This window comes from Marmota marmota, unplaced genomic scaffold (genome assembly GCF_001458135.2).
Source record: "Marmota marmota marmota unplaced genomic scaffold, marMar, whole genome shotgun sequence".
NCBI lineage: Eukaryota > Metazoa > Chordata > Mammalia > Rodentia > Sciuridae > Marmota > Marmota marmota.
The window spans coordinates 32,874,837-32,893,149 of NW_025999853.1; the positions used below are offsets into that span (position 1 = coordinate 32,874,837).

The 18,313-nt window shown below is 37.2% G+C and overlaps 1 protein-coding gene across 1 annotated transcript in view; it reads right to left on the bottom strand.

Moving 5' to 3' along the window:
- Positions 1 to 7,457: 7,457 nt before the first annotated feature.
- Glipr1l2 (GLIPR1 like 2) overlaps positions 7,458 to 18,313 on the bottom strand; it is a 58,446-nt gene continuing 47,590 nt past the window's right edge. The window contains exons 5-6 of the mRNA XM_015482606.2: positions 7,929 to 7,955; positions 7,458 to 7,845 (exon numbers count right to left, since the gene is read on the bottom strand). Coding sequence (XP_015338092.2) covers positions 7,538 to 7,845; positions 7,929 to 7,955 — 335 coding nt within the window. The 3' untranslated portion in view covers positions 7,458 to 7,537. The remainder of the gene's footprint in view (positions 7,846 to 7,928; positions 7,956 to 18,313) is intronic.

Here is an 18,313-nt window from a genome sequence, read left to right on the forward strand (position 1 = left end):
TATATATATATAAATATGTATATATATATATATATATATATATATATATATACATATTATATATAAAACATATCTTTCTGTACTGGTTAATGCTAATCTAAGGAAATTAGTCACCAATGCTGCACTGTTCCAACTTGTGTGAGACAGGTTAGTGATTATGGTTTCCTCTATTGATTCTATTTATGTGGTCTATCAAGTCTGCTTAATAAAGAGTTATAACATTAATACTTCTTAGATTTAATTTCTTTTTTTTTTTAGACATTCTAATACTTCCCAAATTCCCAGCCAGTTGCCATTTTCAGTTTGTTAGTGGGCTTGTGGTTCTGTAAATTCCCTTTTTCAGGACAAATTTGATTTCTGCCATGGAAGGAAAGGAAAAGGTACTATTCAGTGTCCCCATCTCCACAACTCCGCAATGTGCCTCCGCAGATCACCTTGGTTTTTCTGAAACATTATGTCGAATGACAACATAATGGTCATCAGAAGAGGTTCATGGGTGTGCTCAGTGAATACAGTTTCTCCCCATTTTCTTTGGCCTATTCCATATGAACATTCTGTACTTATGCCTATTCTTCCCTGGCCTTCTGCTGTGTAGTTTCCATTATAACTCAGCACTCTTGCTAATTTTTGTGGAAAATTGAGGTCCCACAGCAAACCAAACAAGCTTCACCTTTATGTGATTTTAAGAAATTGAGATCGGAGGAGGAGCCGGCGCCGGCCGCTCTGGTGCAGACCAGAGGAGGCACAGAACGCAGAGGCTTTGCTTGCGGGTCACCAGATCGAGCTCTGGACAAACACAAGGTCTTCCCAGCACCCCCGACCTCACCAAACACCCTACGAGGGAAACAGACGGAACCCATCTTGGAAAAACCCATCAACCCTTAAAACCCATCAACCGGTGGGCGTGGCTACCAGCATGGTTCTGCAGCTGATCCAGTACCCGGTTTCCAAATCCACCATCCTTAGCTGCGATACCTCAAAATTTTTCCCACAAGCTTTTGGGGGGTGTAGCTATCAATGCAAAACAATAACTGTACAGGCACCTGGTTTCCATCTCAGAGACTAAGAGTAGGGAGGCTACAGGTGGAAGCTCAAGTCCTCTCACACTGGCTATATCCACCACCCTGAACGCTGAGACTCAAGCTAGGAATAGACAGCGCCACCTACTGGAAGAAAAGAAAACAGAGTTCTGAGAGACTTTTTTTTTCTTTCTTTTTTTTCTTCTCTCTCTCTTCTCATCCATTCATCCATTCTCCTCTACCCTTCCCCCTCTGGTCCTCACAACCTCAACATATGTGAAACCAAGAACTTTGCATGAAATAGGACTTTAACAACTGAATCACCAGAATAATATAATATGGAGGAATTGCATATGCCCCACCTCCCCCCTTTTTTTCTTATTTTCTTTTTCCCTCTCTCTTTTTTCTCTTTCTTTCCTTGTTATATTTTTCCCTTCTTACTCCCTCTATCCCCTTTCAACCCCCTAACTTTTACTATTTATATATAGGGTAATTTTCTAAATACAGATAGGAGTTTGAATTTATACATTTCTTCTATAAATTTCCCGTCTATTGGTTAGAGTTCTCTTCCAAATTTGCTAAGTTAGATTAACCTCATACCCTCACTCCTTTCATCCTAGGCCAAAAATTCAGTTCTCTATATGCCACCAGAAATGGTATGCTTCTTATGAAACTAATAACTATATTTTTAAATAATAATTGAAGTCAACATCTGTAGACATAGAGTCTAACTATAAATGTATTAGTAATGAAAACTTGTGCTTAGATGATGTACTATTGATATTGGGAACTGTTAACATTGTCTGTATCCACAAAAGAGAGATTTTGGAACTATACAAGAGCAATATAAATACATAGGGGGAAAATCATTAACACAACAGTTTCACAAAGCTGGAAAGAAATGTGAGCAGTATGAAAAGACAAGGAAAGAAAGGACCACAAACAATGCATGTCAATTCAACATTAGAAGAGGTAATATCTACAGCAGATGAAATGTCAGATAAAGAGTTCAGGATATACATGCTTCAGATGATCTGGAGTATCAAGGAAGACATTATATAGCAAATTCAGACAATGAAAGATCACTTTGACAATGAATTACATAAACAAATCCAAGAAGCAAAAGATCAACTCTTCAGGGAGATAGAGGTTATACAAAAAAACCAAACAGAAATCCTGGAAATGAAGGAAATAATAAACCAAATTAAAAACTCAAATGAGAGTATTACCAGCAGAGTTGAACACTTAGAAGATAGAACATCAGACAATGAAGACAAAGTACATCAACTTGAAAAGAATGTAGACAGCTCAGTGAGACTGATAAGAAACCATGAGCAGAACATCCAAAAAATATGGGATAACATAGAGACCAAACTTAAGAGTTATTGGGATACAGGAAAGTATAGAGGTCTAAACCAAAGGAAAGAGCAATCTGTTCAATGAAACAATATTAGAAAACTTCCCAGACTTGAAGAATGAAACAGAAATCCAAATCCTAGAAGCCGATAGGATGCCAAATGTGCAAAATTACAAGAGATCCACACCAAGACACATTATAATGAAGATGCCCAACATACAAAATAAGGAGAGAATTTTAAAAGTCACAAGAGAAAGGAAGCAGATTACATTTAGGGGTAAACCAATCAGGTTAATGGCTGATCTTTCAACACAGACTCTGAAAGCTAGAAAATCCTGGAACAACATATTTCAAACACTGAAAGATATTGGGTTCCAACCAAGAATCTTGTATCCAGCAAAATTAAGCTTCAGGATTGAAGATGAAATAAAAATCTTCCACAATAAACAAAAGTTAAAAGAATTTGCAGCTAGAAAACCAGCACTTCAAAACATCTTTGGAAAAACATTACATGAAGAGGAAATGAGAAATAATAATGAAAATCAACAGTGGGAGGTAGTACAGTAAAGGAAAAACTAATCAAAGAGGAAAAACAAATCATGTTAAATAACAAAAATAAACAAATATGGCTGGAAGTACAAACCATATCTAAATAGTAACCCTAAATGTTAATGGCTTAAACTCACCAATCAAAAGACATAGGCTAGTAAACTGGATTAAAAAAAATATCCAACAATATGCTGCCTACAGGAGACTCATCTGATAGGAAAAGACATACACAGACTAAAGGTGAAAGGTTGGGAAAAATCATACCACTCACACGGACCTTGGAAGCAAGCAGGGGTGTCCATACTCATATCAAATAAAATAGACTTCAAGCCAAAGTTAATCAAAAGAGATAAAGAAGGACACTACATACTGCTCAAGGGAACCATACACCAACAAGACATAACAATCATTAATATATATGCCCCAAACAATGGTGTAGCTACATTCATCAAACAAACTCTTCTCAAGTTCAAGAGTCAAATAGACCACAACACAATAATCATGGGAGATTTTAGCACACCTCTCTCACCACTGGACAGATCTTCCAAACAAAATTTGAATAAAGAAACTATAGACTTCAATAATACAATTAATAACTTAGACTTAATTGACGTATATAGAATATACCACCCAATATCAAGCGGATACATTTTTTTTTCTGTGCAGCACATGGATCCTTCTCAAAAATAGACCATACATTATGTCAGAGGGAAACTCTTAGCAAATACAATGGATGCATTTTATCTGATCATAATGGAATGAAATTGGAAATCAATAAAAAAATAAGGAAGAAAAATTCCTACATCACATAGAGAATGTACAATATGTTACTGAATGAACAATGGGTTACAGACGACATCAAAGAGGAAATTAAAAAATTCTTAGAGGTAAATGAAAACTCAGACACAACATATCAAAATCTCTGGGACACTGTGAAAGCAGTAGTAAGAGGAAAATTCATTTCATGGAGTTCATCCCTTAAAAGAAGAAAAAGCCAACAAATAAATGACCTCACACTGCATCTCAAAGCACTAGAAAAAGAAAAACAAATCAGCAGCAAATGCAGCAGAAAGCAAAAAATAATTAAAATCAGAGCTGAAATCAATAAAATTGAAACAAAAGAAACAATTGAAAAAGGAAATTACATTTTTTTTTTTTTTTGGTGCTGGAGATTGAAACCAGGGTGCTCTGCCATTGAGCTATATGCAGAGTCCTTTTTATTTTTTAAGACAAGGTCTCAACAAGTTGCTGAGGCAGTCCTTGAAATTGCAATCTTCCTGCCTTCGCCTCCCAAGTCACTGAGATTACAGGCATGAACCACTGCACTTGGCTCATACTTGACTATTTAAATGGAAGATTGAAAACATCATTGGATCACTAATATTTTGTCAATATTAATTGGTATACTTGTTTAAGCCCATAGCTAAATCAAAGGCCAGCAGCAAACTAACATGGTAACCTAATATCATCTCTGTACCCTTTATTATACCCAAGTTCTCCCCCATAAACATTTATCCATATTTAATATGGAGTCCTTGTACCATTTCCATTTTCTGCCACTCTGTACTACCGCCATCTTGACAATATAAATAGACAAGGCACTAATACTCCAGAACATCAGATAGGCTTTACTTATGCAAAGGACACAAAAGAACTTTAGGACATAGACAAATCAGCAACATTATCCAAGACCATGAGAGCACAAACAGGAGTACTAAATGGTAGTACTAAACCTCACCAGCAGACATGTGGTTGTAGATGTGAAAGTATAAATGAAAGAATGACTAGAAGCATGTCTGTCTTTCTCTAGGCCTAGTCATATACTAGAACTTTTTTGCCCATAATTTAGTATAGACTCTTGCTAGAGTTGACATCACCTGGTCCAGGAGTACCTTGAAAGTCTCAAGAGTTCTACAATGCAAACTAGAATAGATATTACTTTAAGGCATGAACCAAATGCTCATCCACTATACCATACTATCTGGGCCAGAATAACCTGATCAATGTATGTTCCTGAACTTAATGCTATGGAAGCAGAATAAGGGTAATTTCCCCAAACTCTCTGAGATTCATATTAATAATCTCTTAGGCTCACTGAAGGGGGTCAATGAATAACTTTTATAATGAAAATAAAAATTACAAACTAAAGTTCTAAGTTCATGGGCATGTGGGTTTAGAAAGATCTACATATATTATCAGAACACCAGCTTGGGAAACAAAACCTAAGAGGACACTCTGTTCCTTTAACCATGTGGTGACATGAAGGATATCCATAAATTGGAGTTTTAGTGCCATTATTTTTCATGTTATTTCAGAATAATAAAAAAATTCATGAAAATAACTATATATTAAGAATGGCCCATCATTTGAGTCAGTTATAGAAATCCAACTCAAAATAATTAAGGAAAAAGGAAAATTTACTGGATGATTAACCTATTAGTGTATTGTTGAAAACAAAATAGTGTGAAAAGTTATAAAACTAGGTCTTAGGACAACAACCTTTCACTGCTACTCTCTATTTGTATTTTATTCTTTTTTCCATGTGTCATGCTAAATAGCCTCAGAAACTTACATATTAAAACTTCAGCTACCAATGAAGACCTGCCTTGAATGTCTGCCTGTATCCCTAAAGACAATAATTGACCTCAACTGTGGTCAGTGAACCATTCCAGAACTAGGAAAAAGCAATCACAACAACAGGATGATTGTATGCATGGAAACCATACGAGAATGGGATGGAGAAGGAAAGGGAATGTGAAATAGGATGGAACAATTTCCTGAAGTTTAAGGAAATGTGACACTATAACCAAAGTATATGTAATTTACACATCTTCAGGGTGTAAATAAGACTGTAACAGAACTGTTAACTCAGCACTACTGACATTTTGGACTGACCAATTCTTCATTGTGGGGTAATGTCCTGTGCATTTCAGGATGTTTAGCAGCATTCCTAGTTTTTACCCAGTAGTTACCTGCAACACCTCCCTGGTCGTGATAATATAAACATTTTCAGTTATTGACAAATGTCAGGAGTTGTTGCCAGTTAAGAACTATTGACCTATAGCTAAGGGTTGTACTCTACAAAGTTACCTGAAGAATAAGTAGAAAATTAGATATAGAAGGTTTAAATTTAGATAGATAGGGCTGGGGATATGGCTCAAGCGGTAGCGCGCTCGCCTGGCATGCATGCAGCCCGGGTTCGATCCTCAGCACCACATACAGACAAAGTTGATGTGTCCACCGAAAACTAAAAAAAAAAAATTGTAAAATTTTCTCTCTCTCTCTCTCTTAAAAAAAAACAAATTAAGCCCCCTCTTTCCTCATTTAAAAAAATTTAGATAGATATATAACATATTGGCCATATGTGTTAATTAAACATGGTGTCATAAAAATTTATACTTATAAAATGGATCAAAATGTTTTAAATTAATTTGTTATTGGTCTTGGGTTAAATAATTTCATGAACCCAAGATTTCTCATTTTAAAAATGGAGGAGATAACAGCTATGCAGAATGGTTCTGAATATTAAATAGTCATGTGAAAGCATTTTGGAAGCTATTAAGTTGAATACAAATAATAAATAATAATGACAATAATAATAAATACAAACATGATAGAGAACCAGCCCCATTTCTCTATCTAAGAACCTAGGACGTTTTCTCAGGATGCAGTATATGAAAAGAGGTGACTTTACAGAAACAAAATTATTCTAAAATGCAGAGCTCTTGAAAAACAAGCAATGTAAATGTGACAAAAAAAAAAAAAAGCCCAGAAGCTCTCAAATTTATTAGCATTTCCAGTGGTAAGTAGTTAACTTATTTTAGTTCATAAATTTATGAACTTTTGTTAAACATACTGAATAGATAGAAGTAAATAGTTTAAATGTATTTATTTTATCATATAAATTTGGAAGCAGTAATATTGCTCAATCACAACTAATTAAAATATTGGGTTTTTTTAGTCTTTGGTGACAAAAATTACAGAAAGTCTTCAATGAAATGTTAAACATGAAGTAGAAATAATAAATTTATCTCCTAACAGGTTGTACAGGTACTACTTAAGTCATTCCAAAAAGATACATCACAAAGATAAATGTTTGATGCCTTAATACCACACGGAGAATAACACTACCACCAATAACATCTATGATAGTAATAATTAAAACAAACAAGCAAATATTTATTAAATGGCTGTTCTGAATTTAGAAGGGTCCTGAGAACCTTATTAAATCTTGTATAATACTTGAGAAATTTATTAACCCATGTAAAACAATATTTAAAACAGAGATAGAGACATATTTAGAAAACATAAATTCCCTCCTTTAACAGGACACTGTAGTGAAATCTTAAGATTAATCAGGTTAATCAAATCTCTTCTTAGTTCCTATTATCACATATTTATCTGTTCATAGTATCTAAGAGCTTGTCTTAATACTTTCTGTACAATACATGTTTTGGGGTTGCTTTTTTGTTGTTGTTTTTCAAATTTAAATTTGTTGAATAGCATAAAAAATATAGCAATAGTGGCTTGTATATTTTCTTTCTTTTTAAATCTCAGGGTTTTAAATTTTCTTTTTTGCTTTTTAAAATGTTATAGTTTTGGCTTATGTTAATTATAATTCATCTCCCTCTTCCTCCTCTTCTTCCTTTTCTTCTTCCTCTTCTTTTTCATCTTCATATTTCATTTTATCTTCTTCTTTCTCTGCCTTTCTTCCCCCTTTTCCTCTCTCTATTATAGATAATTCAGGAGTAAATACCATCTGTTGTTCCAATAAAATATTTGGAAAATAAGGCTGCACTATCAAAACAATTATGACACACATAATAAAAAACAGCAGTCTCAGTAATAAAACAAATATGCAGAGTGGATCACATATAATTGGCCGGGGCACTTCCCAACTTGGATACCAGAATTGGTAATCTGTAAATAGAGAAGCAATTGAAAGCTGTGTTTCAAGTAAAATAGTTGAATTGTTCAAAGAAGTAAAGAACAAAAATACATACATATAGCTCGGTCCCGATCTGCATTACCTAGAAAGAAAAAGAAAGTCTATAAAGAATTACATAAAATTTTTCTTTCTCTATAATGTAAGAATTTCTTCAATAATAGTGCTACCATTCTCTTAGTTTTCAGGCAACATGCCATCATTCTTGTTGTTCCCTTTCCAACCAATAGCCAATCATAAATCACCAATATTCTCATTTACTAAAAGTCACCCTGTTCTGGTAGAGAATATAGAAATACAGGAGTGACGAGAAATGAATTCTAGTGTTAACTCTAAATCATTGTTTTCACCTTATATTCCTTCTATGAATTTACTCATTTTTATCACTTAGTTCTTATTTTCAGACACTTTCAGTTGTTCTTCATTTCTGAGAAGGCAAAGTCAACACCACTGTACATACTGGCATTCTTCTTTTTCCTCTCTCTCTCCTGCTTTCTCCCTTTCTTTTGAACCTATCTACCTCACTAGATCATAATGTTATCAGGAAATAAATTCTTTTTGTCTGCTCACCTCAGCAGAGAGAGTCAAACAATTATTCCTGAATTCCACTAGGAAAAAATGGAAAGATAAATGAGTTCATACATACAAAAAAACCCAATGTCAACTGGACATGGTGGTACATGTCTGTAATACAGTGACTTGGGGGGCTGAGGCAGGAGAATTGCAAGTTTCAAGTCAGCCTCAGCAATTTAGCAAGACCCAATCAAAAAACAAAAGTTCAAAATCAATGATATCAACCAGAGCTTCATCTCTACCCCTTGGGGAAAATTTAGAATTTATTTTTTAAGTACCTTAGAGATAAACTGACTTTATGTAGGATCTTTGAAATATTTTAGCATATTGTACTTGATCTTACTTCATATTTTATGTAATGGTTTTTTACATTGATTTCTTTCTAAAAAGCGTTTTTCACCATATGATCTGTATTTTTTCTTCATTCTGTGTATTAATATTTATTGATACTTTAGTATGACAATAAAGTAATAGTACATTTCCTCTTTGCATCTTATTTCGTTTCTCATCATTAATATCTGAATCATAATGTGAATTAAAATTACACATACTCATAAGCTTCACTGTAATATATTCATACCTGTACAGAGTATAAATTTGTCTAATTCATTCTTTTATACTTCTCCTTATCCTCTTCTCTGTCCTCCCCCTAGTCCCCATCCTCTCCATTACTGTTACACCTTTTATTAAATTTTTATTAGATTATTTATTTATTCTAATTTGTTATACATGATGGCAGAATGCAATTCATTTCATATTACACATATACAGCACAATTCTTCAAGTCACTGGTTGTACACAAAGTATTTTCACAACATTCGTATCTTCATACTCATTCCACCGTCATTCTACTCCCTTGCCCCCTCCTTTCTCTTCCCTCCCCTTTGCCCTATCTAAAGTTCCTCCATTCCTCCCATGCTCCCCGCCCCCCATCACCATTATGAGTCAGCATTCTCATAGCAAAGAAAATATTTAGCCTTTGGTTTTGGGGATTGGCTTACTTCACTTAGCATTATATTCTCCAACTCCATCCATTTACCTGCAAATGCCTATGATTTTATTATCTTTTAATGCTGAGTAATATTCCATTGTGAATATATAACAAAGTTTTCGGGTCCATTCATATACTGAAGGGCATATAGGTTGGTTCCACAATTTAGCTATTGTAATTTGTGCTGTTATAAACATTGATGTAGCTGTGACCCTGTAATATGCTGTTTTTAAATCCTTTGGGTATAAACCAAGGAGTGGGATAGCTGGGTCAAAAGGTGGTTCCATTCCCAGCTTTCCAAAGAATCTCCATATTGCTTTCCAGTTTGGCTGCACAAATTTGCAGTCCCATCAGCAAGGTATGAGTGTGCCTTTCCACCCACATCATCGCCAAAACTTATTGTTGTTTGTATTCTTGATTGCTGCCATTCTGACTGGAATGAGATGAAATCTTAGTTTTGATTTGCATTTCTCTAATTGTTAGAGATGTTAAACATTTTTTCATGTTTGTTGACTGATTGTATATACTCTTCTGAGAAGCGTCTGTGCAGTTCCTTGGCCCATTTATTGATTGGGTTATTTGTTTTTTTTGGTGTTAAAGTTTTTGAATGCTTTATATATCCTAGAGATTTGTGCTCTATCTGATGTGCTTGTGGTAAAGAGTTGTTCCCATTCTGTAGGCTCTCTATTCACCTCACAGATTGTTTCTTTTGCTGAGAAAAAGCTTCTTAGTTTGAATCCATCCCATTTATTGATTCTTTGTTTTAATTCTTGTGCTATAGGAGTCTTATTAAGGAAGTTGGGGCCTAATATGACAGGATGGAGATTTGAGCCTACTTTTTCTTCCATTAGGTGCAAGGTCTCTGGTTTAATTCCTAGGTCCTTGATACACTTTGAGTTGATTTTTGTGCATGGTGAGAGATAGAGGTTTAATTTCATTTTATTAGATGTGGATTTCCAGTTTCCCAGCACCATTTGTTGAAGAGGCTATCTTTTCTCCAATGTACATTTTTGGCACTTTTGTCTAATATAAGATAACTGTAGTTATGTGGGTTAGTCTCTGTGTCCTCTATTCTGTACCATTGGTTTCCCCTACCCTCTCCTCTATTTTGGTGTCAATACCATCTGTTTTTGTTACTATTGCTCTGTAGTATAGTTTAAGGTCTGCAATAGTAATGCTACCACCTTCACTCTTCTTGCTAAAGATTGTTTTGGCTATTCTGGATCTCTTATTTTCCCACATGAATTTCATAACTGCTTTTTCTATTTCTGTGAGGAATGTCATTGGGATTTTGATTGGGATTGCATTGAATCTGCATAGTGCTTTTGGTGGTATGGTTACTTTGACAAAATTAATTCTGCCTATCTAAGAACAAGGTAGATCTTTCCATCTTGTAAGGTCTTCTTAAATTTCTTTCTTTAGCATGCTGTAGTTTTCATTGTAGAGGTCTTTTACCTCTTTTGTTAAGTTTATTCCAAAGTATTTTATTTTTTTGAAGCTATTATAAATGGGGTGGTTTTCCTAGTTTCTCTTTCTAAGAATTTTTTAATCTCCTCCTTGATGTCTTTTGCAACCCATTGTTCATTCAATAGCATATTATTAGTCTCCAGGTGTAGGAGTAATTTTTATTTTTATTTTTCATTGATTTCTAATTTTATTCCATTATGATCTGATAAAATGCAGGGTAGTATCTCTACTTCTTTGTATTTGCTAATAGTAGCTTTGTGGCCTAATAGATGGTCTATTTTGGAAAAGGATCCATGTGCTGTTGAGAAGAAAGTGTATTTGCTCATTGATGGATAATATACTCTATATATGTCAGTTAAGTCTAATTTATTAATTATAGTATTGAGTTCTCTAGTTTCTTTGCTTAGCTTTTGTTTGGAAGATCTATCCCGTGGTGAAAGAGGTGTGTTAAATTCACCCAGAATTATTGTGTTGTGGTCTACTTGACTCTTGAATTTGAGAAGAGTTTGATGAAAGTAGATGCTTCATTGTTTGTGGCACATAAATTTATAATTGTTATGTCTTGTTGATGGATAATTCCTTTAAGCAGCATAAAATGTCCATCTTTATCCATTTTGATTAACTCTGGCCTGAAATCTACTTTATTTGATATGAGGATGGAAACCCCAACTTGTTTACGTAGCCCATGTGAATGGTATATTTTATCCCAACCTTTCACCTTCAGTCTGTGGGCATCTTTTCCAATGAAATGAGTCTCTTGAAGGCAGCAGTCTTTTTAAAAAATCCAATCTACCAGCCTAAATTTTTCGATTGGTGAGTTTAGGCCATTAACATTCAGGGTTATTGTTGATACATGATCTATATTACTGGTCATTTTTGTTTATTTTGGTATTTAGCTTGACTTAGTTTCTCCTTTGGTTGTCTTTTCCTTTATTTTATTTTTATTTTTTTTTTTATTTATTTATTTTTTAAATTTTTTATTGTTGGTTGTTCAAAACATTACAAATTTCTTGACATATCATATTCCACACTTTGATTCAAGTGGGTTATGAACTCCCACCTTCACCCCATACACAGATTGCAGAATCACATCAGTTACACATCCATTGATTTACATATTGCCAGACTAGTGTCTGTTGTGCTCCGCTGCCTTTCCCATCCTCCACCCTCCCCCCTCCCCACCTCTCCCCTCCCCTCCCCTCCTCTCTCTCTACCCCCTCCACTGTATAACCCTGAGGGTCTCCTTCCATTTCCATGCAATTTCCCTTCTCTCTCCCTTTCCCTCCCACCTCTCATCCCTGTTTAATGTTAATCTTCTTCTCATGCTCTTCGTCCCTACTCTGTTCTTAGTTACTCTCCTTATATCAAAGAAGACATTTGGCATTTGTTTTTTAGGGATTGGCTAGCTTCACTTAGCATAATCTGCTCTAATGCCATCCATTTCCCTGCAAATTCTATGATTTTGTCATTTTTTAATGCAGAGTAATACTCCATTGTGTATAAATGCCACATTTTTTTTATCCATTCGTCTATTGAAGGGCATCTAGGTTGGTTCCACAGTCTTGCTATTGTGAATTGTGCTGCTATGAACATCGATGTAGCAGTGTCCCTGTAGCATGCTCTTTTTAGGTCTTTAGGGAATAGACCAAGAAGGGGAATAGCTGGGTCAAATGGTGGCTCCATTCCCAGCTTTCCAAGAAATCTCCATACTGCTTTCCAAATTGGCTGCACCAATCTGCAGTCCCACCAGCAATGTACAAGTGTACCCTTTTCCCCACATCCTCGCCAGCACTTGTTGTTGTTTGACTTCCTAATGGCTGCCAATCTTACTGGAGTGAGATGGTATCTTAGGGTGGTTTTGATTTGCATTTCTCTGACAGCTAGAGATGTTGAGCATTTTTTCATGTACTTGTTGATTGACTGTATGTCCTCCTCTGAGAAGTGTCTGTTCAGGTCCTTGGCCCATTTGTTGATTGGGTTGTTTGTTCTCTTATTGTCTAATTTTTTGAGTTCTTTGTATACTCTGGATATTAGGGCTCTATCTGAAGTGTGAGGAGTAAAGATTTGTTCCCAGGGTGTAGGCTCCCTATTTACCTCTCTTATTGTTTCTTTTGCTGAGAAAAAACTTTTTAGTTTGAGTAAGTCCCATTTGTTGATTCTAGTTATTAACTTTTGTGCTATGGGTGTCCTATTGAGGAATTTGGAGCCCGACCCCACAGTATGTAGATCGTAGCCAACTTTTTCTTCTATCAGACGGCGTGTCTCTGATTTGATATCAAGCTCCTTGATCCATTTTGAATTCACTTTTGTGCATGGCGAGAGAAAGGGATTCAGTTTCATTTTGTTGCATATGGATTTCCAGTTTTCCCAGCACCATTTGTTGAAGATGCTATCCTTCCTCCATTGCATGCTTTTAGCCCCTTTATCAAATATAAGATAGTTGTAGTTTTGTGGATTGGTTTCTGTGTCCTCTATTCTGTACCATTGGTCCACCCGCCTGTTTTGGTACCAGTACCATGCTGTTTTTGTTACTATTGCTCTGTAGTATAGTTTGAAGTCTGGTATCGCTATACCGCCTGATTCACACTTCCTGCTTAGCATTGTTTTTGCTATTCTGGGTCTTTTATTTTTCCATATGAATTTCATGATTGCTTTCTCTATTTCTACAAGAAATGCCGTTGGGATTTTGATTGGCATTGCATTAAACCTATAGAGAACTTTTGGTAATATCGCCATTTTGATGATGTTAGTTCTGCCTATCCATGAACAGGGTATATTTTTCCATCTTCTAAGATCTTCTTCTATTTCTCTCTTTAGGGTTCTGTAGTTTTCATTGTATAAGTCTTTCACCTCTTTTGTTAGGTTGATTCCCAAGTATTTTATTTTTTTTGAAGATATTGTGAATGGAGTGGTTGTCCTCATTTCCATTTCAGAGGATTTGTCGCTGATATACAGGAATGCCTTTGATTTATGCGTGTTGATTTTATATCCTGCCACTTTGCTGAATTCATTTATTAGCTCTAATAGTTTCTTTGTAGAGCCTTTTGGGTCTGCTAGGTATAGAATCATATCATCTGCAAATAGTGATAATTTAAGTTCTTCTTTTCCTATTTTGATGCCTTTAATTTCTTTCGTCTGTCTAATTGCTCTGGCCAGTGTTTCGAGAACTATGTTGAACAGAAGTGGAGAGAGAGGGCATCCCTGTCTTGTTCCAGATTTTAGAGGGAATGCCTTCAGTTTTTCTCCATTCAGAATGATGCTAGCCTGAGGCTTAGCATAGATTGCTTTTACAATATTGAGGTATGTTCCTGTTATCCCTAGTTTTTCTAGAGTTTTGAACATAAAGGGATGCTGTACTTTGTCGAATGCTTTTTCCGCATCTATCGAGATGATCATATGGTTCTTATTTTTAAGTCTATTGATGTGGTGAATAACATTTATTGATTTCCGTATATTGAACCAGCCTTGCATCCCAGGGATGAATCCTACTTGATCATGGTGCACAATTTTTTTGATATGTTTTTGTATCCGATTCGCCAGAATTTTATTGAGGATTTTTGCATCTAGGTTCATTAGAGATATTGGTCTGTAGTTTTCTTTCTTTGAAGTGTCTTTGTCTGGTTTAGGTATCAGGGTGATGTTGGCCTCATAGAATGAATTTGGAAGTTCTCCCTCCTTTTCTATTTCCTGAAGTAGCTTGAAAAGTATTGGTATTAGTTCTTCTTTAAAGGTTTTGTAAAATTCTGCTGTATACCCATCCGGTCCTGGGCTTTTCTTAGTTGGTAGTCTTTTGATGGTTTCTTCTATTTCCTCAATTGATATTGGTCTGTTTAGGTTGTCTATATCCTCCTGACTCAATCTGGGCAGATCATATGACTTAAGAAATTTATCTATGCCTTCACTATCTTCTAATTTATTGGAGTATAAGGATTCAAAATAGTTTTTGATTATCTTCTGTATTTCTGAAGTGTCTGTTGTGATATTGCCTTTTTCATCCCGTATGCTAGTAATTTGAGTTCTCTCTCTTCTTCTCTTCGCTAGCATGGCTAAGGGTCTGTCGATTTTGTTTATTTTTTCAAAGAACCAACTTTTAGTTTTGTCAATTTTTTCAATTGTTTCTTTTGTTTCGATTTCATTAATTTCAGCTCTGATTTTAATTATTTCTTGCCTTCTACTTCTTTTGCTGTTGTTTTGCTCTTCTTTTTCTAGGATTTTGAGATGAAGTATGAGATCATTTATTTGTTGGTTTTTTCTTTTTTTAAGGAATGAACTCCAAGCAATGAATTTTCCTCTTAGAACTGCTTTCAATGTGTCCCATAGATTCCGATATGTTGTGTCTGTGTTTTCATTTATCTCTAAGAATTTTTTAATTTCCTCCTTGATGTCTTCTATAACCCATTGATCATTCAGTAACCTATTGTTCATTCTCCAAGTGATGTATGCTTTTTCCTTCCTTCTTTTATCGTTGATTTTCAGTTTCATTCCATTATGATCAGATAAGATGCATGGTATTATCTCTACTCCTTTATATTGTCTAAGAGTTGCCCTGTGACATAATATATGATCTATTTTTGAGAAGGATCCATGTGCTGCTGAGAAAAAAGTGTAACTGCTTGATGTTGGGTGGTATACTCTATATATGTCAATTAGGTCTAGGTTATTAATAGTGTTATTGAGTTCTATAGTTTCCTTATTCAACTTTTGTTTGGAAGATCTGTCCAGTGGCGAGAGAGGTGTGTTGAAGTCTCCCATGATTATGGTATGGTGGTCTATTAGACTCTTGAACTTGAGAAGAGTTTGTTTGACGAACATAGCTGCACCATTGTTTGGGGCATAAATATTTATGATTGTTATGTCTTGTTGGTGTATGGTTCCCTTAAGCAGTATGTAGTGTCCCTCTTTATCCCTTTTGATTAACTTTGGCTTGAAATCTATTTTATTTGATATGAGTATGGACACTCCTGCTTGTTTCCGAAGTCCATATGAGTGATATGATTTTTCCCAACCTTTCACCTTCAGCCTATGTATGTCTTTTCCTATCAAATGCGTCTCCTGTAGGCAGCATATTGTTGGGTCTTGTTTTGTGATCCATTCTACTAGCCTGTGTCTCTTAATTGGTGAGTTTAAGCCATTAACATTTAGGGTTATTATTGAGATATGGGTTGTTCTTCCAGCCATATTTGTTTATTTCTGTTACTAAACATGGTTTGTTTTCCTCTTTGATTATTTCCCCCCCCTTTACTGTCCTACCTCCCACTGTTGGTTTTCATTGTTATTTTCCATTTCCTCTTCCTGTAATGTTTTGGCGAGGATGTTTTGAAGAGATGGTTTTCTAGCTGCGAATTCTTTAAACTTTTGTTTATCGTGGAAGGTTTTAATTTCATCTTCCATCCTGAAGCTTAATTTCGCTGGATACACAATTCTTGGTTGGAACCCATTTTCTTTCAGTGTTTGAAATATGTTATTCCAGGATCTTCTAGCTTTCAGAGTCTGTGTTGAAAGATCAGCTGTTATCCTGATTGGCTTACCCCTAAATGTAATCTGCTTCCTTTCTCTTGTAGCTTTTAAAATTCTCTCCTTATTCTGTATGTTGGGCATCTTCATTATAATGTGTCTAGGTGTGGATCTCTTATGATTTTGCACATTCGGCGTCCTGTAGGCTTCTAGGATTTGGGATTCTGTCTCATTCTTCAAGTCTGGGAAGTTTTCTCGTATTATTTCATTGAATAGACTGCTCATTCCTTTGGTTTGGAGCTCTGTACCTTCCTGTATCCCAATGACTCTTAAGTTTGGTCTCTTAATGTTATCCCATATTTCTTGGATGTTCTGCTCATGGTTTCTTAACAGTCTTGCTGAGCTGTCTATGTTCTTTTCCAGTTGAAATACTTTGTCTTCATTGTCTGATGTTCTATCTTCTAAGTGTTCTACTCTGCTGGTAGTATTCTCCATTGAGTTTTTAAGTTGGTTTATTGCTTCCTGCATTTCTAGGATTTCTGTTTGTTTGTTTTTTATAACCTCTATCTCCCTGTATAGTTGATCCTTTGCTTCCTGGATTTGTTTGCGTAATTCATTGTCGAAGTGATCTTTCATTGTCTGATTTTGCTGTTTAATGTCTTCCTTGATACTCCAGATCATCTGAAGCATGTATATCCTGAATTCTTTATCTGACATTCCATCTGCTGCAGCTGTTACCTCTTCTAAAGTTGCGTTGACCTGCATTGCTTGTGGTCCTTTCTTTCCTTGTCTTTTCATACTGCTTGCGTATCTTTCCTGCAGGTGCGGGCGGCGGCTCTGCTCTCTCCTTATTCCAATTGGGGTGTCGTGGCTACCACGCCGGCAGGTCACTGGGCCTGTTCTGGGCGCTGGCGGCGGCTCTGTTCTGCCCCTACTCCAATTGGGGTGACGAGTGTACCACGCCGGCAGGCCACCGGGCCTGATCCGCCGGTCGGTTGCAGGTTTGCCTACCCTGCAGGCGCGGGCGGCGGCTCTACTCTGCCCCTACTCCAAATGGGGTGACGTGTCTGTCGTACCGGCAGGCCACTGGGCCTGTCCCGCTGGTCGGTCGCAGATCTGCCCACCTTTCGGGCACGGGTGGAGGCTCTGCTCTGCCCCTACTCCAATTGGGGTGTCGTGACTACCCCGCCTGCAGGACGCTGGGCCTGTTCCTGGCACGGGCGGCGACTCTGCTCTGCCACTACTCCAATTAGGGTGGTGTTTGTACCACGCCGGCAGGCTCCTGGGCCTGATCCGCCGGTCTGTTGTAGGTCTGCCTACCTTGGAGGCGCGGGCAGCGGATCTGCCCTGCCCCTCCTACCACGCCTGCGGACCCCTGGGTCTGATCTGCAGTTTGATCACTGGTCTGCTCACCCTGCGGGCACGGGTGGCGGTTCCGCTCCGCCCCCACTCCAATTGGGGTCACGTGACCACCACACCGGCAGGGCCTGATCCGGGCGTGGGAGAAGGATCTGCTCTGCCCCTACTCCAGTTGGGGTGACATGTGTACCACACTGGCAGGCCACTGGGCCTGACCCGCCCGGCTGTCACAGGTCTGTTTACCTTGCAAGCGCGAACGGCGGCTCTGCCCTGCCCCTCCTACCACGCCCATGTACCACTGGGTCGCGGGTCTGCCCACCTTGCGGGTGCGAGTGGCGGCTCCGCTCCGCCCCCTCTCCAATTGGGGTCACGCGGTCACCACGCTGGCGAGCCGCTGGGCCTGCTCCGGGCGCTGGCGGCGGCCCGGCTTCTCCCCTCTGGCTCAACGACAAATTGAGGAGACTCGGGTGACTGTGCCTCACCCCCCCTACCAGGAGACCAACTGCTTATGTCACCGCTGGTATTGATGAAGTTCTCTCCTCCGCCGCTTTCTGCTGACATCAGATCTCTGCCATGTTGGTATCCTATGCGAATGGCAG